Raw genomic sequence first — 24,818 nt, 5'->3', positions numbered from 1 at the left:
CAATTATGATAACCAAGTCGCCGTAAAATAAACAGTTGTGCGGTAAAAAAAAAACAGCCATGCAGTAGAATAAAAAAAAGAAATTTAAACTTTTACTTTAAATATTATTTCTTATAAGCATCTGCAATTGTTCAATATCAATACTTTAAAGACTCTTGATTGCAAGAAAAGTATATGTAATCTTATATGTATATATATTTTTTCTTAATTATTATTAATTGAATATTGAAACAAGAGAAAATTTAACTTCTAATATTTTCATAAAAATTACGAAAATTAATAAAAAATTTTTATTCCAGATTTGTTTACGAAAATATATAATAAAAATATAATATATATAAATTAATATATAATAAAATTTAATATTAATTTAGTATTAATATTAAATTTACTATTAAATTGAATATTAATATTAAATTAATATTAAATATTAAATATTAAATATTAAATATTAAATATTAAATATTAAATATTAAATTAATATTTAATATTAAATTTAATATTAATATTAAATTAAATATTAATATTAAATTAATATTAAATATTAAATATTAAATCAATATTTAATATTAAATTTAATATTAATATTAATATATAATAAAAATAAATATGTAATAAGTTAAAAGTTATAATAAGAAATAATTTCTCTTGACAGTTTTTTTATATGATTAAGAAAAAATAAATTCCAAGTTTTCGATCTCCAATATTCTTTATAATAGAATTCCATAGATCTAGTCTCATTTTGCTTGGCAAAATGTTCTAATTATATTGTTATCCTCGATTTGGAATTTTTCTATCAAGACAGCGACTTGTTCACTACTTTTACTGTTGTCATATGTAGCTCAAGGCTAATACAATTATTTTTCTAGGTCTAGGATAAGCTCATCTTAAGTCGGATTCGAATGTATCTCGATAATCGAGCATAGATGAGCATAGATCGGATTTGCGATTTTTTTCCGAACGTCTAAGCTATTTTATTATTAGTATAGTATTTTTAATAAGAACTAGATGCGTAAATACACATACACACACAGCAGATTAAATATAATATAATGAGAAGTTGATAGCTACTAATTAATCAATCTTTACACAACATGCTTAACTTCTTAAATATGAAAATGTCTATTTACGGAATATTTACAGTGCATAAATTACAATCCAGAGGTATGCAAGGATTAACCTTTTAAGCAGTCAATTTAAATGTGCTATGAAAATTTATATCTGCTGTTGGCAGGAGCAATCGCTTAAATACTCGTTAAAAGCTTCGATTATCTTATTTAAATGTAAATAAAAAATTAAACAGACTAATAAAATCAAGATATGTCCAAATGAATCGCGCGATATATGTAGACGTTGCAACAATAGTATTAATATTAATAATTCTTATTGACAAACTGTTGAAAAGAATTAAATCTCTTATTCTCTATAAAATTATCTTGTATAAAATAACTTTCGTATTTTAACAAAACTGCGCGAACATGATTCTCTTTTATACAATAAATATTGCCGACGATAATTTATATCACTGAATTATAAAGTAAGGTTGAAATTACAATGACGCCGAGCGTGTCAAGTGATTTTGGAATCACTGCCTTTCTCGAGCGAGCGCTTAGAACTATTCACAGGATGACCAATGGAATGTAGTATTCATGTATATATATATATATATATATATATATATATATATATATATATATATATAGAGAGAGAGAGAGAGAGAGAGAGAGAGAGAGAGAGAGAGATCGCGTATGGATATATACGGCCTGACAGAGAATGCGGGAGTTAACGGCGTAGGAGACTGGAGAAACTACGATTAGTTAATTGATGATGAAATTTATTTTTTTAATTGATAGATAGCATGTCACAACGGTAATTCAACCGGTGATGATTTATGGAACGAGAAAAACAAAATTTCGGAAAATGTATCGAAAAATGAAAGACTCTCTCTTGGATCGAAACAGAGTGCAATACATTGGGCTACCTACTGGAATGCTCGGGAGCTTTGAAATCAATAAATCTGAAAACATTCCGATAGTGTGACACTTGCATATTTATTATTGCATTTCTTTCGCATAATTTACCGTCATTGATCATAAGTCGCGCTAGCGAAATTATTGTTTCGAGTGCAACATTAGCGGCGAACCTCATCAATCTGTCGGGTCATTATATGCACTGATGAGTTATGATGTTACCTTCCTGTGAATAATTTCGTGATAGTTTCTCTGCATAGTCTTCACTATAAATTGATTTATTACAGAAGAGATTACATTTTCAAAAAAAAAACAGGTATTACAGCGCATAGTATATTACTATAATAAATAAGAAAAACATTTATATATATGTATATGAAAAGAGAAAAGAGAAGTCTTTTCAGTTTATTTCTTGTTAAACAACATATTTTGCAATAGCTTTTCTTTATGAAACAATCTTGTTCTAACTTCAGCGTCAATAGCTAATAGTTATGCGCATCTATATATATATAAGCGTGAGTTCTCAAATTTTAATAGATAAATTCCAACTTCGAAAGATCAGGTCTCTATTGGTCATTAAATCGGTTGCAAGTTAAACAGTAGTAAAACGTAGCGCGGAAAAGAACGTGCATTTTACATTAGCGGTTAAGTATATTTGATATTTAGCAGAAGTTGATCTCAGCGACCGTGCGAATTTAGTTGATAGTTTCTCGTGTAAATTGTAATTTTTAATTTTATTGTTGTTGCTCGTTTAAAGCATTGACCATTCCGGTTCTCTATTTTTGCATATACATACATATAAATTATTTTCTTAATTGCATACGACATTTTTGAAAGATTGCTAAATCCGCAAAACGATTGATGATGATGGTCTACGCAAACATGTGATAAAATTCACATCGTGAAATTGAGAATTTTATTATTTATCTTCTTTATTACATGTAATATAAAAGAAATAAATTTTGATATGTTTCACCTTTTTGCTATTATAATGTTTGCATTGAAAAAGGAATAAATTTTATCCACAATTTACAATTATGTTCTCTTTAAACTGTGATTCTGTCTTTTCTGATATCAAATCACTTTTGATATTTTCATAGTGATATGAATGCGCGTGTGTGCATCAAGGAGAATGCATGTTTGTGTGAAGGAAACTTTCTTCTCTGTCAAAGTGGTTCATTTCTCACGTATATAAAATGTATACTATCCATCTTTACAGCCTTGACGAATTGTTCGCCAGTTTAGATTACTCCACGAAAGATCATCAAGCGACAGTTCAAGTGGTTTTCATAATAATTATTTTTGCTGTCCTCATTGCCTATAAGAAATATTCTGAATCTCGATATAGAAAAGATACGAGAATAATAGTGCAATACTATTACAAGAGAATATTATTATTGGACAATGTTTCTACAATAATACTATTGGAACAATTTTTCGAGGTCGATTCTATATAAAGAGCGATGGGAAAAGAGGTCATCTAAATATTTTTACTATAATCTACAGATACAAGGATGATATATAAAGGTAGATAATATATATATATCATATTATATCATATCATATCAAAAGTATCAATTATTGTATAAATTGTAATTTTTAATTTTATGATTTGTTAGTTTTGCTTATTTGAAGCATTAGCTGATCCGTCTTTTATTTTTATGAATAAAATTTACAATAAAAATGTCTCTAATTATATGCAAATCACAAATATATTTACAAATATATGTACAGAAGTAAACATTATAAAAAAATATCATAAACTTTTATATGGATTTGATTAAAATGTGTGTAAAATATACGATGAAACTCTTCTGCGAAAATTTTAATTAATTTTTATATTTATAGAAACTGAGATATATAACCATGTTTAAATTTCAAGATAAGAAGGTAATAAAATGTATTAAATATAAGAAGTTAAATAATGTATAAATATATACAATGATGATTCTTTTCTTCGTAATAATAGTAATGTTAACAATAAGCGATGATAAATATAAAATTCTATCAATCTAAAGCAGATTCTAGCATAAGAATTTTTTATTCATCGATAAATTAAATACTTGATTAGTTATGAAATTAAATGTTACATAGAGTATATGCCTTATATTTGTCACCTTGCATGCAACGATTGCGTATTATGTTAATGTAAAATAACAGATTTGGTAATTCACGAGAAATTTTGTAAGAAGGAAACGAGGAATCTTAGCGCAAGCTTTCGTAATAATGCACTAACATAACTATGTTATATCGAGATACATGATAATTCACACCATTATCTCAGGACAATGTTTATTGTCTGGATTTACGACTTTAGGAGCTAGGCGCATAATATTAACAGTCCAAATAACGATGCCATTAATTTTATGAAGGCAATTCTTATAGGGACAATTATACTTTTATTAGCGAACAAATGATGAGATATTAAAACATGGAAACAGTATTCTCTCTCTTCCTCTTTCTCTTTTTCACATGAAGCAATTATATAAGATTTGTTTATGATGGTTTGTATAAAAAAATCAATATTAATGGTCAATCAACAAGAATAGGAATGTGATGTCTACAACGTTTGCAAAAATGCCACGCGAACATATTGAAATTTTTGAAAAAGCATCAGAAGAACAAGCGATATAATATTCATGCAGAACATTACATTATTCTAATAGTGTCATTTATTTTCTTCGATATTCGTACATTTGACTTTGATCGGATCTGAAAGATGATTATCAGATGCTTACGTGTATGTGTGGATTTTCGTATGAAAATATGTTCACATGTTTGTCATATATGCGCTATTAATCTGACAATTTATCAACGAATTCTTTGCGCCATGTCTGTGAATTAATCATAGATTTATACGAAATAAGAAAAAATCGATTCTTCGAAGAGCAAAATATGCGACAAACAACTATCATCGATCAGATCGGTCTTTTCTCGGACAATTAAAATCGAAATGTTCTTGTTATAAATTCTAGACTTCAGTATTAATTTATATTGTGATTGATTCATACACTGCTATTATTTCTTTTTATTTGATAAGTTTTCTTTCGATTTTTTAAGATTGCTAATTATAAGTATTGCTTTGTATCGTATAAGGTGATTATACATTATTGTTGGATTTTTCAAAATTAATTCCATTTACAACAATTTTTTATTAAAGCATAATACTCACATAACTCTGCTTCTAGATCTCTATTTAACGTAATAAATAATTTATAAATAAAATTACAAAAATCTTGTCAACTCCTAATTCTCAATCTGCATTCATCAGTTTCTACATATTTAAGAATGCAATAGCTCTTCAAAATATGTTGGCAAATCTTTGTGATTTAAATTCAACTATCGAATATTTATATCGAATGAAATTTGTTATAAGATGCGGAATAAATTTTATATGATTTATTATCTTACCGCTGGGCGCGCTATTTTTATTTTGACGGAGAAGTCAAAGTCAAAGAGTATAACCGATAAAATTTCTATTAAAAGCGCTATAAATCTCAAACAAAATTTGGCCTCGATTTCTGCAAGCACTTTTCGTCTTACACATCTGCATTTCGCACGATCTTTCGCAAGGATTGCACGTTGCATTGTTCGGCCGGTCGCAAAGCGTTGTGCAAAGTTATCACATGTTGTTTCAAATCGGGAAAAGCGACGGCCAGGATATCAGCAACGGCATCGTTTGACATTTTTATTGCATCAACGAGCTACACTTCACATAAATGGCATGTACCGTACCGTACATGTATTAATTATTACGATTGACTACGCATATAAGAAGTGTCGACCTCCGCGCGTGTCAGACGCGAATAAAGCGTATTAAATTTATCGCACGCGCAAACTTGGCCATTAGTATTAATGCCGTTTATGCGCGCACGCCTGCATATTAAAAGGTATAAATTTCGTGGAACAAGACCGTATATAGAAAATCGCCGAAAGGTTCACGCAAACCAGTTATACTTAATCCAAATGAAGTACGACATTTAATGAAAAATGAAAACAAATATTTTCTTAAATCGCGTGCATGCGCGAAGCACATCTTCTTAAGTCGTCGCATTCTCTGTTGAATAAATATTTTCTTTGAAATAAATGTTTAAAGATGCGTATAAAATTATAATTGCATTTGTCATTTTGAATAACGCAAAAATAAATGATCTCTTTTTTTATACGGAGATGCGTCTCTGATTAAACGTAGTCCTTGACATATCCATCGCGAAAAAAAACGATAAATTTAATTTGGCTTTTTAAAATATTATTGATTCGCGTAAACTAACTCTTATTGTTAAATTAATTTTCTTTTCTATTCAATTCTGTATTTATTATAATGAACTATGCAGCCTTTTGATGATAAAAACATATTTTGTCTCTCATAGAGTATACCATGTTTTATTTTTCGAAATTTCACTTTCATATTCAAAATATGTTCTGTCTTATTTATAATTTAAAAAAAAATTGACAATATCAAGCATTGATTTATAAATATCGTGGTATCAAAACCTTGAATCTTGATTTGAATTTCGAGATCATTGATGGCACCAAGGTTGTCATTATTTTTAGTTAAAAGACATAGTCCACCGTATTATTTTGATCGTGTGTTATATAATTCTCTAGCATTTCAGAAAGCAAATTCTTATACCTATCTTTTGGTGTTCTTCAAGGATGATCCTCATTAATATTCTTAATTCATTCGAGATGTCGATGAACCATGGCAATATACAGCAGTTTATCATCGTGATTGTTACGCAATAGTGCAGCTCACAAAAGTCGCAAGGAAATATGCTTTATTATATATATATATATATATATTATATACAATTATTATTTATAATTTGGTATTACGCGAGTATTATTTTATTTATTATAAAAATTTATCTTGTATAAAATTTTCTGACTTTTTGATAATTAGGTACCAATTCGCAATTTTTGTAAGAAGAAGCAATGCTAATATTTATTCTAATTTTATTATCTATTGTTGTGTCTTATATTTTCATTCTTTTTACATTTAAGCGGAAGACTTGCATCGAGTTCGAATGACGTGATTTTATAATCACGAAGAAAATCTTAAGCATTCCATTATTGGCACGCATTAGCCGACGTTGGCTATTACAAGCGCGCGTAACAGGTGTTCGAGAAGTTACCGGAGCTGGCAAAAGTGTTACATCAGCGAATAGACGATGCGATTGTCGTACATGGCATGTACAGGATATTACAAATGAGGATTTACCAAAGTGCGAATCACAATCAAAACAATTTTTAACTGCAAATAAATCACATTTCAAAAACTATGATATTATCCAACTAATTTTTTTACGTTTTTCTGTGGAGAGAGAGAGTTCTATCTTAACAGTTAACTTTATAAAATTATTATATAAAATAATAGATATGCGGAGAATCATTACAGAAGAAGAGAAAGAGGGAAGATACAGATGTTTGTCCAATATCCTTGGATATCCTTTGGATATTCAAATAAGACAGAGCCGCAATATTTATATAAACAGAATAATATCATCATTATTTCCTTGCTATATGTATATTTATAGTCATTATCTTTGGATTTTTATCGACATAATCGTATCCAAACGTCAATTTTTAACAATATAAAAACACCGTGCATTAAAATATGCATTAATATTAAATGTGCACTGTCATTATAGTAAAGAACAAATATTTGAGAATAAATAATAAATTAAAAAAATAATTATGATAATTTTATATAATAAAATTAATCTCTCTCTCTCTCTCTCTCTCTCTCTCTCTCTCTCTCTCTCTCTCTCCCTTTCTCTCCCTTTCTCTCTCTCTTTCTCAGAAGACTTATCCTTACCAGAGAATTAAAAAATGCTGAATTATATAATAAATTTATCTTGTATAATTTTAATCATTATCTGCAGCTTCGACGTTCTTGTTAGAGTTTGCAAAAGCACATACCATTATTGTCGTTGCAATAATATTTTTGCAAGAATTTCCAATTATATCACAATGAGAGAGAAATTAGACATAAATAAGCGAATTTATATATATAATTGTAACTCATATAAAATTCATCGATATAAATAGATTACCATATTTTTTTTGTCTCATTTCATTTCTACAATTAACATCGCTAATATTGATACCGCAAATATTATCGTTATTCATTATTATCGCTACTGCGACATGTCTATGTCAATTTCCTCCGTAAAGAGACTTGGGTTTCGCCAGTCTGACACAACCGGAACCTCCTCCACTTTTCAACCGAGGATCGTGGAAATTCCGAGAATGAAACCGCTCACTGGATCCTAAACGCGAGTTGCAGCACAGATGACATTGACTATCCTATTACTTGTCTACAGTTACCACTTGGTGAAAGTTGACGATGCGCATCTTCAAGGTCGTCGCCGAAGCGACTGTTCTTGCTCACGGATGACGTTTTCTGAAATTTGGTCTTCTGAAAATTCTTGTCTTATCGTGAGATAAGAAAAATAGTAGCGCGACCTTTTCTTCCTCAAACGACTGTAAACACGGTAAACATATAGAGATTATATTCTGAGCGACGTGCAAAAAGAACAGGCGGTGTTTTAATTGCCGGGAACGTTAATCGCTCCATTGTGCATTTCAATTACTCCATACGAGCAAGTAACAGGTTTTTGAGCTCGCGCGGGAAACAATGTCGACAATAATTTAATAAGACGTTTAGCACGGTCGATGACTACTGCGTACGATTCGCAATGTAGATATCATCATTTAATGAGACAATTTACTAAAAAAGAAATATTTTTGTATGTGTGCGTATGAAAGATAATATTTACATTTGTTACACTTGCGCAAAATACTTTTGATTGGATATATAACGTCATGATTCTAGCGGATTGAGATTTCAAGATATAAATGGATAACAAAACTATGTTTCTTATTTTATTTTATAACTTGATTTTATGTATTAATAAAAATCATATTTTATATGTTTAGATATTCGACTTTTTTCGTAAAGCATTAAATTTTTAACAGATACTCACGCTAACCATTTGATATTTCTGAAATATTCAGAAATGAAAGATGCATATATTTTTCTATATTTTATTGATACAAAGTATTATACACATATAGAAATATTTTTTTACACATGTGTATGTAATACATCTATATAATATATAGATACGACATGTAGAAGTATCATCTAAATATGTATTCTCAAATATGTATTTAAAATTATGCATTAACTTTTGAAATTTGTATTTAATTTATTAGCTTTTATATATTTATCACATATGTACCATTATATAATATAAATGTCATCAACAATAAACGAATTTAATGATCATCGTGCTGTTGTTTCGTTAAAGGAAGAGAATTTCGTTTCATCGTGTCTAGAAAGACTCTAATATTAACATATGAAACGAGAAATATATGCAGCCGATTATTCACAGCACTAAAGTTAAGACTCAAAGAAATGGAAAGTCTTTTCATCTACCAATACAGCCGCTATCGCGACGTCTACTTCGTCTTGAATTCACAACAATTATAAACACTCCGACAAATGTCTGAACAAAATAGGCCGGATATCGATTAAGATTTCTACTAAACAGATACAGCACGTTTAAATAAAGCCCAACAAAAATTCCAATAAATTGCACTGGTAAGTTCTATACCAATCTAAATCAATAAGTAAAAAGATATTTTAGAGACTTTAAAAATTTATAAAAACGCTTGATATCGAAAATTTCTTATGATAATAAAAATATTTTGACAAAATTATGTATTTAATATAGAAATGTTTAATAAAATATTTTGTATGACTGATTTTAATATAAATTTTATGTTAAAAGATTATTTTTGCCAAGAAATTTAAACTCATAAATTGAAACATTAATCATATATAGCTTCGAAGATGTAAAAAAATTAGTTATAAATTGCCGATCGCGTAACCAATAATATCGTACTCGTATGGTTGTGGGAACAAAGAATTTACTCTGACTGTTATTAGCTGTTAATTTCAATCTATCCTATCATTAATCACGTGATAAAAACGTAGCTGAACATTGATCGATTGCTTCGATTGCTTTGAGTTCAATCGAATTAACGTACTGTCGAACGATAATCCCGATCGTTAGAATTATATCTACAAAATTTAAATAGAGATGCATAAATATCTTCAATTCTTTTTTCCTCTATTCTGTCCTTTTAAATAATTCTTAAAGACGCGCCGAATTTGATGCGAGAAAAAAGGAAAAATGTAAAGCCAATTGCGTTGATTACGAGGACACACACTTTTCAGGATCATGAGAAAATCGGATCGAAATCTCTAACCCTTAATTATCCGACTAAGGTCTTATTCAGAAGATTCATCAAAACGTCTTCTACTGGGTCCTTCGTTTGTAGCGAAGGGTGGGATGAGTCTGCTGCTTGGTGGGGACCATTTCTATATAATCGACGGTGAAGGTGCCCGTCTCTCCATATTCCCTATCAGTGACCACGTTTCTTTAACCATCGTCTCTTTCACGTCTATCTGTACTTTACAAAGAGATAAGTGATACAAGGTGAGTGTCGATTGTTTGAATGACGTAGTCCAAGGATTGAAACCTATGGTATAATTTTTGGTGAGTTCAAATTTCGATGCTGCGAATAGATAAAAATTTTTATAATCGTTTGTGACAACTGAATCGCTACATATGCATACGCACTCAATTAAGGTAAAGTATACTTTCTCTTCTATCTACAGCATCGAAAATCGAACTAATAATAAGCGAGATTTAATCTTTCTAGTTTCAAACTTTTGATCGCATTCAAAAATCGATGCGTCCATGAATTATCGGATTCCCCATAAAATCTGTTGAGAAATTGAAAATTGAAGTCTTATTTGTTTTGTACACTCGGTAGTCGTATTCTCGGTGTTCTATTATAGCGATATGAAAAAATATTTAAATATGACAAAAACAATATAAAACTAAGATTACATCATAATATACAAACTATATCATAATTATTAGATTATAAATAACATTAATTAAATCTCTGTTTCCAATAACTTGCAACAATTAATACAAGAATAATATAGAATAAAAATTATAAGATACCTATTTTAAGAGAAACTATTATTTTTAAAATTTTATTTTGCTCCTAATAATTCTAATTTAGATAATTGATGATATATCGATAATATACTTTTCAATGTTGTTTTCCAACGTTTGTCGGAGAAATTTCTAATCGGACGTGAACGCAATTTGATGGATCACGTAACATACGGATAATATCGACATTCATGCATAAAAAAAAACATCTTGCGACTTCATTAGACGAGACACTCCCTAAGAGAAACTTGTGCCTGATGGAAAGGAACTGTTTGTGTCGGCAGAAGGAATCTCACTTGCGTATCTGTACATGTCAACGTCATTACGTAGGAAACTCTCACCGACCGGTCATAATAAGTCAATGAAATTTCAATGTCTGAATATCTCTAAATTGATATTTAAATGATCTATCTATCTATTTTATATACGCTTGCCTGACGATTTGTAAGCATTTCGCGTTGCCTATAATACATATTTGGTGCCGATTCATTTACTGTACGACTTATTTATTATTATTTTTCTTCCGCTTCTAATTTTTACATTGTAAGGAGAATATTTGATAGTAAAAAAAAGGCACATTATTAATTATATTATTTTAAATATATGCATTATTCAAAGCCAGACAATAAATTTTTGGCACTTCCATAGTCGCAAAAATTACAAAAATTATCGCAAATTAAAAAATTAGCTGATTATCCAATATGATATTAGATATTATGTAACACTAATATCTATTTGATATTTTGTCATCTAGATGATTTTGGTGCCATTGGCTGTGGTGTTTCTCGCGGCGTTTATCAACGCCGAGCCGGCTATCAATGAATCTGGACCACGCAATAACCGACCTGGAAGATTCTTGTCTCTTCCGATACCGCAAAAATGTGCAAATCGTAAGTACTTTCTGACATATATGCATCTTATCAAACTCTAATCATATAATGACTTGTGTGGACAATGATAAAGCGCTACAAAAAAATTTACCAACTTGAAAAATTAAAAATTATTATCCACAAACGTACAAATTTCTCATAATTTCTCATAATCATTATTTAGTCCTAATATTCTACATTGAAATCTAGAAAATCATAGATTCATCTATTTGTTGCATAAGCTAAAAAAAATTAAAACAATATTTATCTACGAGAATAATTATTATCATGGTTCTCACTCTCATAATATAGTAATAATAATTTATTACATTTACACAAAAGATCTCTAAGAGAGATAATCTTATACCTGCGCGATTAGTGAATAGTTACAGAAATTATTTGACAGAACTTGATAATTCATTACGTTATTTCGCGTAATCAAGATCATCCAGCGGTATCTTATGATAATCTTAACATCGTAATTATAAAACATAGATTATCGAACGATTTTACTTACGCGTATAAATGTGCTGCCGATCAATGAATTTTCATTCACGAGATCTGAGCCTGTTTCGATTAGATCACCAGCGAGTAAAACATCCGTTAAAAAAAAAATGCGAAATACAGCGGCACGGACTTTCATCGTCATTCTCTCTCAAAAGAGGCGATCGTGCGTCTCGACACGATATTGCCGTGCCATCTCAAAAGAATCGAGGTTACAATGCTGATATACGCTAAGAACCTTTCCCCCTATCCCTCGCGTAATTTCACGAGGTACGAGTGTATTTTTAAAAGCAGACGAGCCTCTCTCAACTCTTGTGTAAGCGCGCGTCCCGAGTATTCATTTTTGATCGCCATGGGTACCAGTTCTTGCGTCCACTTATTATTGCCATCGGATTCAACCGATATCATTGCGTGGCGAACTTTCTTGCTCATCCTTTATCTTGTCCGATACACACTTTCTCGATGCCACTCGATCAAAAAGTCAGTCGCGCCTCAGCGACGATATGAGGCACTCATTACTAAAGCGGAGTAAATTCGATTTCGAAAATGTTAAAATAGTTGCTTCATTATTTTATGAGATAAAATATATCTGAATTCATATTTGAAAAAATATAATATACAAAAGATATACATTCTTAAAGAGAAAAATAATAAAATAATGTATAAAATAATTAAAAAAATAACATTAATAACAGTTGTACTTTTTTACAAAGGACTAGTGTGTCATTATAGCTACTGCGATGCAATAAATATCTACTGCATTTCTGCAACTAAATTATTCTAAGAATCATCTTTTTGCTTTCTATACGTTTAAGTGGCGATTTTCTTAAATTGTGATGATATATCCTGATTTAATCTTGCGGTCAACGTTCATGAAATGATCACTTGTAAAACGCAATACTGATGTTAAACATTACTAGATTAGTTTTATCTTCGATCAGACAATGATCTAATAATTTTCGCAAAGGATCCCTTAGTATTGTTGTAACGCAACAGATTAATTCAGTAAGATCTTCATTAACAACATCATAGCGAGGACATTGATACAAATTATTCAAATGGTAATATGTTCGCGAGATATGAATTATTAATGTTATGTCATCAGTTTATAATTATTAATTCTTAGCTCATCAAAATATATTATCGATTTCAAAGAAGATTAATAATAATTTTAGTTTAATTATTTTCATTTAATAATATTGGCTGTAAATATAGATAAAAGAGCACTCGTAAATTATTGCACCGACGATTTGATTAATTCTAATCAGCAAATTGTTGCCTTTTCCTATATATCATAATGTACAGAAAGTTTACTTCGTATAGAGACAGCGCCAAGTGTTAGGACAAATGCGTTTTAACGGGAGAAACAGACATTTGCACGGCAACGTATTAAAGGATTCCTTATAGGAAAACAAAACCGCGCAAGAATGTAGAGCAACGTATTTGCGAGTCAAAGTGCAACGGGGAGACAGAGGGTGAGAGATACGGAATTTCCAAATGGTCGCATTTCCACGGTATTTAATAACGTGAGAGGTGCGAGAGGAGAGTAGGTCGTGGGAGTGAATCGGCTTTGCCGCAATGGTGCAACGTAATGATGTTCGGATACGACCACAATCACCTAACAACCTAATGATTGCATACTCGCTCTCTTGAAATGCCCGATCGCGCTGACAGGATAACAGGATGAATCTTAGCGACCAAGTCAATAATAATCAGATGTAGCGTGATTCCCTTGTGTTGGCGCCGAGAAAAAAAATATATAATAAGCGTGTCAATGCAGACACGCACGCGTAAAAGAATGCAAGCAGAAAAACTGGCACGAACCTCAGTTACGTGTAGTGAAAAAATGCAAAACGCTTAACTATTATAATTATGCTATGTATGTATATATACACAATTTATAAAGAAAAAATCTCTGAAAATTCTTTAACTGAAGAGTAAAATTTAAAATGTCACATGACGTTAAAATAATTACGCCAGAGAAACAAAGCTACAAACATTTTATTATTATAATCCTAATTATATAATTTTATTATTATTTATTATTATATATGATTTACGTTATTGTACTGCTATATAGATTATATATCCAGTAATATCAGTCTAAATCTTGATGTGTCAGAGAACTTCTAAGTTTCTTCGTCGAATCAAGATGAAAGATTAACGGGACATCGTGTGTATTTAATTTTTGTAAACTTACTTACGGGAATTATCGCGAAGCCGTTAATAACACAATGGAATACGTAATGTGTGTGCATATCTTATACTTAAGGCAAGCGATAATGACACGCTTGTTGAGTAACATGTGAACAAGTATTGGCCTATGGATATTATATAATACCCATCGGCCTATTAAACCGTTGTCCGACGATGCTATTTACGGTGAGGATACACGATTAAATGTCCGCATGCTTTATCATATTACTCTCGCGTGTATATTGTAATTACACACGAAGATACGGTAATCGATTTTCGAATTTTCCTGTCGAGTTCAGCGCGAAATAAAAATCTATCTTATATCAAGTCGTTGATGCATAGGCTGTGGTATTATTATAAATGCACAATGAAACGCGAAGATTAGATTTGGCAATAGATTTATTAATCTTTCGTTAGCAAGACTAGCGATGATCTTAGATGAACGATAACAAACAATATGCTTATGTAATATCTTTCTTGTTTTATACGCTAAATGTGGGCATTATCGGGACATTGATATGTAATTAAAATATAATGATAGATAATTAATTAAATGAATGCGCTCTGTGTATATTTTGCGCAAGATGCTACTGTTCGTTTTATAGCAACGACTTTAGGAAATCGACTCGACAAAGCGCGATAAGAATGTCCGACATGATTTCGCAAACTCGTAGCGAAAAAAAATCCGAGATGGACAATCGCGTATAAGTTTAATCGACGTATTATACCGCTGTTAATCACAATTACGCAATGCGGCTGACGCCGAATAAAAGACCGTCGCTAACAAATCGCCATTAAGTCGCCTTATGACAGTGTGGCTGACCGATCAGCTGTTGCAATCTTGCTCGGCGAGGTTGACTGACTGACAACTCTACAGAAGGCCGGCGCTACATCGCCACGAAAATGTCAGGAACTGCTTGCGAAATTAAACAATGGCGCTCTTCGGAGATTATCCTCCCGGCGCGATGTCGCTTAATAAGCAGTCCCCATGACTCGTCCGCAAAAATGTATTTTCATAATGTCATATGTGAAAATACTCGCGTACATATATATTATACCTATGTTAAAAAGTATTTTTAAAATGTTTCTCAAGCACGCGCAATTTTTTTCGCGAGAAAAAATTTTTATGGAGAATTTTGGAAAACGATTTTGTTTTCGACGTTCGTTGTGTACATACTTTTCAACAAATGTAACGATTTATATAAATATATTGTATAAATTTTTTAAATCGCAATTCGACGAAAAAAAAAATCGCTAAAGAAATAGCAAATGTAAAATGATATCACTTGTTGATTTTAATTTTGGGATATTTTAAAATACTATAAATTATGTTCCAACTCTAAAAAAAGCTAAATTTGGATTAAGCATAGTTTTTAGTGAAATGCAAAAGAGAAAGTTTATACATCAAAATAAAAGCTAATCATTAAAGGTCAATCATGAGGACAATTTTTTCGTGAAAATCAAACATTTATCTGATAAGGCGAATGTTTGGTTTGTCTTCAAAAATCAAGAAGGAAAGAGCACGGGGAAAAACATTATTCCCATACGAGACGAGTTGTACCAGGATCCATTGACCCGTCGCGCGAAGAGAAAAAGTTTCACCTTCGCCTGGCAGCTCGTACGGAGAGTCACGAGAGTTTCCTTTTCCTTTGCTCGAACGTTGTTTATTCACGACTTACCGTCGACCCACTGATCCCGTTTGGGAACGAGAAATTGATTCCCGACGAATTCACTCGTGGAGTGTGCACAATTTTGAAACGATATCATTAGCGTGATTAAATTGATAAATAGCTTAACTAATTATTTATTTTTTTCTATATTATACACACAATATGATCAATATGATAGGCAATATAGTTAATTATGATTAATGCTAACCGACATTGATTGAATTAACAATAAAGTGATATGAAGTATGGATGCAAGAATATTTTTATTTAATCATAAATTTTTTAAATTTTATTCTTAATTCAATAACACAGATAAATTAATTATTACTATAATTTATCATAGATCGATAATTGTAGCTTCATGTCTCAATGCGAATCTCTGATTTGCGATATTATGTTTTATAAAACACTTAAAAAACTCAATTTTTATATCACGATATATATATATATATATATATCATAATATAAACATTGAGTTTTTTTAGATTGATATAACATATATGTATATATTATGTATATCAAAATTGATTGAAATATTATAACAAAAAATATGATAATTTTATTTCCTTCGAAGAAATCGCTTTCAAATATTTATCTTACTTTTTATTGCATTTCACTAAAGATGACACATCATTCCTGAATACATGCGAATCTCGCGATTCGAATTTCACACACAGAATAACATATACATATAGATACGATTGACATCCGCTTGCGTGACAATTAGTAGAGATAGGTTGCATGCACACACATACAAGAGAATCTCACTCATTAATGTATGCGCTCGTTATATCGCTAATTAAGTGACGTCTAAAGTTTCTCCATCATTCAAAGACAGCTTCAGTTAAACGCCAATATTTTCCTTCAAATAACCGATTTCCTCCACGAGATTAGTTCCTTGATCTTAATGATGACACCGGAAGTGAATCGTGCTAAAACACATCGATTGCGCACAGTCGCATTATTAACGAAATCCACTTTCTCTTCGTCTCAAGATAAAGTTTGTATCCAGGAAAAATATTGCACATCCGTAGAAAACAGTTGTTCGACAGTAAAACTCTGATTGTAATTTTAATAACAAAACTCTTCCAAAGATATATTATAATATTTGTTTTTTGATAATCTGTTATCAAATTTATAGATATTATAATGTTCGACTATCTCATCATTTTATTCACATTATGCACTATGATTTTCAGTAAACAACAGCTCGTACGATTGAAGCGATTATCGTTGCAAGTTCCTTGACATAAACGCGTAAGACGCGCGAAGGGCATAAATGTTTAATGAACGATGATATAACGATCATAAATTGCGATTATCCGACAGGAGGCAAACATTTTTTTTGTTCGATGCACGCGGATGCATCGCCGTCGTTGCGTGCGAGCATGAAAATAAATACGCTGCATATAATGATGATATAATCACGAACGGAATCATTCTGCGTACCGTTATTTTAATAATACACGTGCAATGTTGTTTGCATTCGCACAATACGCAGCATATAACAATTGTGCGAATCTTAATCTCTAATTTCTATGATTATATGCAAAAAGAAATTTATTGCAAAATATTTCTTGCATTAAACGTATCTACATTCTAATTGCTTTAATAGATCAATATATTATTTTATTTGCATTTTTTTCATTTTGACTTTATCTTTTTTTGCAACATGAAAACTTTTGCAACTATTTCTTTTTTTGCAAATGTATGACTTTTATTGTTCTCCTTCTCTCATTATTTTTTTATATAGGAGAATATTTACGTCGCTTTCTAGCGTATTAATCTGTATTTTATCACATTGATGACAATGGACAGCTACTTAATATACCGCATCGTTATATATCATAAGTTTCAATATTGATTATCGATCTAGACGAGAATAGCCATGCGATGACAGCTGTAGTGCCACTGTATAATGTTTTACAATATGTACATGTAGATTTCCGTTCGATGCAATCACGGTGTCAGTTTCATGTAACTACGGCTAACTCATCTCTACATTTAACATACTACATGACTCCATTGAAATCACTTCACGTGACTTCGATCAATGAAAGCGTAAATTACTTTCTAAGTACGACGGTTGTGTGCAACAGTGATAAATTTAATTATATGCCGTGTGTTTTCTTTTTCGTGTTATTAATAAATATATTACTACCATCGTCGAACATCACTCCTCTGCAAAAGTTTTTACACTCAAACCATTAATCAAGCGTAACGCGGCTTCTCGTTATATTTAACGGCTATTTAATCGAACTTTTAATATTCGCGAACCATCTAAGATCACTTTCTCGTCAATTTTCTTAAAAAATTATTATTGATGTCGATAGTCATTCGTATTTAACCATGTTTTACAATAGAATATTGGAAATGGATGTGTATATATATACATTAAAGAAAAAGTTGAGATGATTTTTAATCTTATTTATGTTAATATATGTTATTTTATATGCCTTTAATATTTAAATTCAGAGATGTGACTATTAAATCTTTATACAATATTCACACATAAATTGGACAGAATATATAAGAAAATCAATAATCAGAGCGCTTATATATTATGAAATGTATTCAAGTAGTAGATATGAAATATCATGAGCAGCGAAACGTGTGATACAACCAGGATATAATTATTTATTTTCTATTATAAAATCTTTGTTAAATTTATACTGACAACGGGAATCACGACTTTGTCCTATGTCGTAAATCCTGACAGACAGTTCTTCTTCTTCCTCGACAAGTGCAACACAATCGCACTTTGCCTTTCTACAGCGGAATTTCGAATTAAGCACGAATTAACCAAGCAGATGGATGGTTGACGCGAAGAAATTTTGTTTCAAATCAAAGATATTTGAATTAAAATTCTTACTGGTGCTCTTTTCGGCAAAACATATTTTCTTTATCTAAATCCTCTCTCTACTTATTATTCTGTCAAAAACTACAATGATAAATAATTCAAAGTGTATTCGACAATAAGAATAAATGTCAAACGTGAAAAAGATTGTTTCAAGTATTTCTCTATGAGTACAGCTCATACACATATGAAATTATAACCGTTTTTCCATGATATCAAAGCATAGGAGACAAAGCATGTCTCCTTTTTTGCTAAGTTATTATTCGTCTACAGATTAACCGAGGCTGCGAATACGGCTACGCGAAGATGATCATTCGTTAAATTACAATATTATAAGAAATGTATAAAGAATAGCGGCAGTTTGTAAAATTGCCATTAACGTTATCGACCTTTGATATTAGCGTGTTCAATCCTTGGCGAATATCAGGCGAAATCATCAATCGACTAAAAACATATGTGAGCAAGGACATATATAAGCAGTAAAACATAAAGGGCGTAGATGGCCGGAGATCAACTTGATGATTTCTTGTTTTATTCAAATTTAATAGCTATTTCTCACGTCATGTATATAAAACGTTATGCAATAAATTTTTTTAATCAACATAGTGCCATTGCCAACAGGTTGCCAAAAACATCGAGCAAATCTGGTTATTTTAATTAATATCAATATAAATTACATATTTAGCATATGTTTTCCGAACATTGAATTATATAATAAGATTGATTTATCTGGTTTCGCATAGATAGCTAACTCGATACTCTTTGTTATTCAGATAAGCATAATGTTTGTTAAAAATATTCCGGCAAACATATCAGCAGAATTCCAGATTTGTTTTTACCAGAATAAGTTTCTTCATAACGCAAGCTTGAAATTTACAATATCTCTCGAAATTTTAGAAAATTCTATTTAAATCTCTGCCATTTTAAAGATACATTTAAAAAGGCGTATAAAATATATTTCTAGCATATTTAAAACCATATAAAATCACGCGATGTCAGTGCAGTAATAACAGCGAAATGTGGGTTACAAATGTCACAATGAATATAGAAACAACTCGACAAGTCGACTTGAGGAAAAGGACCGAGAAAAAGAAAATGAAAGAGATGAGGAAAAATCATGGCAAAGAGATCGTGTACGCGGTAGAATATAAAACGTTATATCATAGCACACGAAAGCGAAAAAGATAGAAAGATAGAATAAAAAACAAAAATATATATATATATATATATATATATACATATATATGTTTCTTATAATGCGAAAATGTGCGAGTATACATTTCGTAATACACCGTTAGGCGCTCATGATGAGACATACGGTGTAAATCGTGGATGGGAAGAGACATACCTGTATAAATACCGGGAAAAAGCATAAGAGATCGTTGACATTTAAAGCAAACGATAATGATGCGCCGCCACCGTGTTGCCGCTGATTACAGATTCTCTATTCGCAAACTATATACAACGACATACGAGCGTATTTCAACTTTAACGATTTTGATGAAGACGGCATATGTCTGCATATGTCTGATAATGTTTTGTAAAAGATTATTTAAGTACGACATAGCGCGTTGATAATTGACAAAAAATTAACTTTCTTAAGTGGATGAAAATGACTTTTTGCGGCTATAACTCCACCGCTCTTCCAAGTAGAAACAGCCAGCTTTAGCCAGACACGTTTCTTTTTTTTTCGCGAGAAGCATAGATTTACAGATTACGTCATCGCACAACAGCGGTTTGACCCCTGAACTATTAACCACAGGTCGCGAATCGAGTATCTGCTAATAAGAAAAGAAATACGCGATTGCGATGCTTGATATAATCGTCGATTTATTATTCTTTTTGCAAACTTATAAATAACATATCCGTCAATAATGCGATGATGATAATGAAAAAGCTAATAATAAATATGAAAGATATTAGTATCTTTCATATTTATAGATACGAGATGCAATGTATATAAAAAAGTAATGCTACTTCAATTTTCTTGAGTGTAATATATGTTCGAAATATTTTGGATATTCTTCTCTCAGAATAGTATTAGAATAACTTTAAAATACTTTTCAGGACCGAAGCAGTTCAATTTCCGAGGGCACAATTACTTCTATAGCGGACACGTACCAGCCCATGCTAATCAAAGAGGAGACTGGTTAGACGGTAGGAACATTTGCAGGGAATATTGTATGGATCTTGTCTCGATAGAAACTCAAGAAGAGAACAACATGATCTTCAAACTTATACAACAGAGTAAGTAACTTTATTTCGCGATGCTCAAACTCTCTAATGAAACGTGCCGATATATACGCGTTACTCTACTGTGAATCATCCTCATTATTCCAATTGTAAAATCAATGTAAAGAAGATACTTTGTTTTTGTTCCCATTATGAATAAAGAAGAATATACGCGTGCGACGCATTGGCATCGAATGCGAATTTTCGAATTTATTTGAGAATCGATCGAGAATCATAAGAAGGCAAATTGATTTATTTTTGTGACACAATGGCCTTTTATACATTTACAATAGAAAGTTTCCAGACGGTATATAGTCATAATGACGACGACGGTAGCAGGTTGCAGATATCGACACCGGCGGTTTACCGCGGCAACTTTCATCCAGAGAAATAATCATTTGGCAATATTTCGAAATGAGCGGTCCGAGCATCGCGTCGTTGTGAATTCGAATGATTAACGACGATACGCTCCCCGCAAGACCTCTTTCTCCTCCCTTATCTTCTCTCCCTGTTCATTACGACCTTTTGGCTGCAGCGCGATGCGCTTAAGTGCACTCGAGGAGTAAAACTGCAATTAACCGAAGGATTTAGAATTTGCCTAGCTTTACTCACTTCTTATTAATACGCGCGCCGTTTTCTTCTTGTTTTCTTTTAATATTAAAAAAGATCATAAGCTTGGATGATAGTATAAAGTATGATAAGCAGTTGCCAATATCTATATCTTGTTGATAAAAATATTTTTATTTTTGTTATAAATCTAAAATTTAATTAAGAAAATAATTTCAATGTTCACAAATATTCTAATCCGCTATTTTTAATTTTACATTTAAAATCGAAATATTTAATTGACGAATGAATTAATCAAGATTCTTGAAAAATAAAATTGCATCGTTAATCGTGACTATACGGAAATTGATTAACAAATAATCATAAATTAATACAAATTATGGGAATATATTTGTTGGATTAAGCTGCCGCTTTAATCACAATTATCATACAATCGCGCGATGATACTTGCTCGTCACGAGCGATATTCATCACGATGGTGGCGAGTCGATGAGTATAATACGACAGTTTTCAAGGTAATGCGGGGTCTTGAAGTGGGTTGAGGCTAGAGAATCTCATCTTTTTATATAACAGAATCGCGTGGTGCATGAATTCTTTTGCAGTCCGGCGAAAGTAAGGTGCCACTGACAATGAGTTGATTTCGCTCAAGAATCTGCCACAAGATCTGCCTTCTGAATCAATGATATATTTTAAAAAATCTTTTATATCGGCAGTCATTATCTGTTTAATGAATTAAAATCTAGGATAATTCTAATATAAAATCGTACTTTCACTCAATCAGAATTTACAATAAATCAACGTCCCTGGTAATGCTGATAAATATTTCTTTCCTTTCTCGGAGTAAAATATCGATCAATCCTCATTTTTACCTACTTTAAAAGAGAATAATACGAGAGTATATTCAAATTCCAAGTTTAGACTTAATAACAATATAATTTCTTAAATTTAACAATGATTGCGCTCAGTGTCGCTCGAAATTAATTTTGGCTATGTCATTTTTCTTGGATAATCTTTTTAAAAAAATATATATAAAAGTTCTACTCTAATGACTATTAGATTGATATCCAAAGAAGTATCAGACCTTATCCAATTCTCTATATATACAAAATCTATTTCTTTTTAGACGATGTTCCATACATCTGGACATCCGGACGTCTCTGCGACTTTAAGGGTTGCGAGAACCGTCGGGATCTCGAGCCCAAATCTCTGTACGGCTGGTTCTGGTCGGCAAATCGCGAGAAAATGGCACCCACCAACCAGACACCGGCAGGGTGGTCTTTCAACCCGTGGTCGCAGACTGGCCACAAGAAGGTCAGGCAGCCGGACAATGCAGAGTACGATATCAACGGCACCACCGAGTCTTGCTTGGCCGTCCTGAATAACGTGTACAATGATGGCATCGCTTGGCACGACGTCGCGTGTTACCATGAGAAGCCGTTCGTCTGTGAGGATTCCGAGGAGCTTCTCAACTACGTGGCCAGCACCAACCGCGGCATCCGCCTCTAAAGCGATCGCGGTTAGCTTGACACCTACATGGTGATCATGATCGTCCATCAGCGTCACGTACTCACTCTCCTTTCTATACTTCCCGTAGCAAGGAGGGAGCGACGAGACACGTGCCAAATAAGGACACGAAATTTCTACGTGGCGATTTTTGGTTCTTGAATGATCACAGAGAATCTCTTACAAGCAAAATTTGTATGATCCCTTCGGAATTATATAATGGAATTATAATTTATATAATGTGAATTCTCGACAATTTTGATATTATTCAATTTATCGAACTTGCTAGACTTGTGTAATTTTGTAATTTATTTTATATAATTTTTTATAATTTATTGCTGTCGATATTTTGTGCGAATTTTTATGATTGTATCAACTTGTTATATTTTTAATCTTCCCATCTTGCATAAAATGATTTTCGCTCGTACAACAAGTAATTTCTGAGTGATGCGATCATCGGAGAATTTCATAACAGCTTGTGAAATATAAATGCAATCTCTGGGATATTATGCACTTACATGAGGGATCAAATAGCTTATTTTATATCTGACTTTAGTAATGAAAATAAATATAGAATTTTGGACACGCAATATTAAAAGCGTATCGAACAAAGAACCGAAAGTCTTTTATAAGATACATACATCGTGCGAATAATTTACAAGTTTTTATTGTATAATATTATTTGGTATTATAATATTAGAGTGAAATGTGTTACATTTTGTAAAATCAAATTTATCTGGGGCATAATTGTATTGTACACAAAACTAATTTAGTATAAAAATAAGATTTTAAATTATTTATATCGATCTGGTAATAACGTGTCTCGTCGCTGCGCTCTTTCTGCAGTCATAGTATGGAAAAAACTCAGCAATAATTTTGTACTTTGTTTGATTTGATTACATTGATTGATTTGATACTTTGTAATCACAGTATTCACTGAAGAGAGTAATTAATTGTGTACATGTATTTATTGATAGATATTTGGCTGACAATCTCTGTACGTTTATGAAATAAATTTAATCTTACGTAATTTATGTATTTATGTATTCTATATTTTATATCCAATATATCTTTATATTCCCAGAAATATATACATAAACCGAATAATTTTTAGTTAAATATGTGTGATCAAAATTTTTATTATTAATTTAACTAAAAATTATTTGATTTATATTGTGGTTGATGTCATTTTAGTCGCAAAGATCTTATTAATCCATTAAAATTATCCCTAAACCGATAAAATGCAAGTAAGAATCTTTCTTAAAGTAAGAATCGAAGTGACAGAAATCTAAATTATAAATTATCGTTTTGTTGAGATCTTTACGGACAATAATTATTTCTTTAACAACAAATAGAATCAAATATATTTTGTTCATGATATTACATCATTTGATTTTTCGATGATCTAG

At 31.2% G+C, this 24,818-nt stretch overlaps 1 protein-coding gene across 1 annotated transcript; it reads left to right on the top strand.

Moving 5' to 3' along the window:
• The first annotated feature begins 10,407 nt into the window (after window positions 1-10,407).
• On the top strand, window positions 10,408-24,411 carry Slf (C-type lectin domain-containing protein slf). Its single transcript, XM_070303910.1, has 4 exons — window positions 10,408-10,480; window positions 11,766-11,901; window positions 21,175-21,354; window positions 23,030-24,411. Exons 2-4 carry the CDS (start codon window positions 11,766-11,768, stop codon window positions 23,410-23,412), a joined length of 699 nt encoding a protein of 232 aa, XP_070160011.1. The 5' UTR covers window positions 10,408-10,480; the 3' UTR covers window positions 23,413-24,411.
• The last annotated feature ends 407 nt before the right edge of the window (window positions 24,412-24,818 follow it).

This window comes from Polyergus mexicanus, unplaced genomic scaffold (genome assembly GCF_030449975.1).
Source record: "Polyergus mexicanus isolate NDT 795.1 unplaced genomic scaffold, iyPolMexi1.0 SCAF_11, whole genome shotgun sequence".
Lineage (NCBI taxonomy): Eukaryota > Metazoa > Arthropoda > Insecta > Hymenoptera > Formicidae > Polyergus > Polyergus mexicanus.
The sequence above is the reverse complement of the archived record's forward strand: the minus strand, read 5'-3'. Positions and strand labels throughout refer to the sequence as shown.

Coding starts and splice junctions, on each gene's coding strand:
- Slf (XM_070303910.1), top strand. CDS start 11,766: ATGATTTTGGTGCCATTGGCTGTGGTGTTTCTCGCGGCGTTTATCAAC. Junction 11,902..21,174: donor ACCGCAAAAATGTGCAAATC/GTAAGTACTTTC, acceptor AATACTTTTCAG/GACCGAAGCAGTTCAATTTC. Junction 21,355..23,029: donor CTTCAAACTTATACAACAGA/GTAAGTAACTTT, acceptor ATTTCTTTTTAG/ACGATGTTCCATACATCTGG.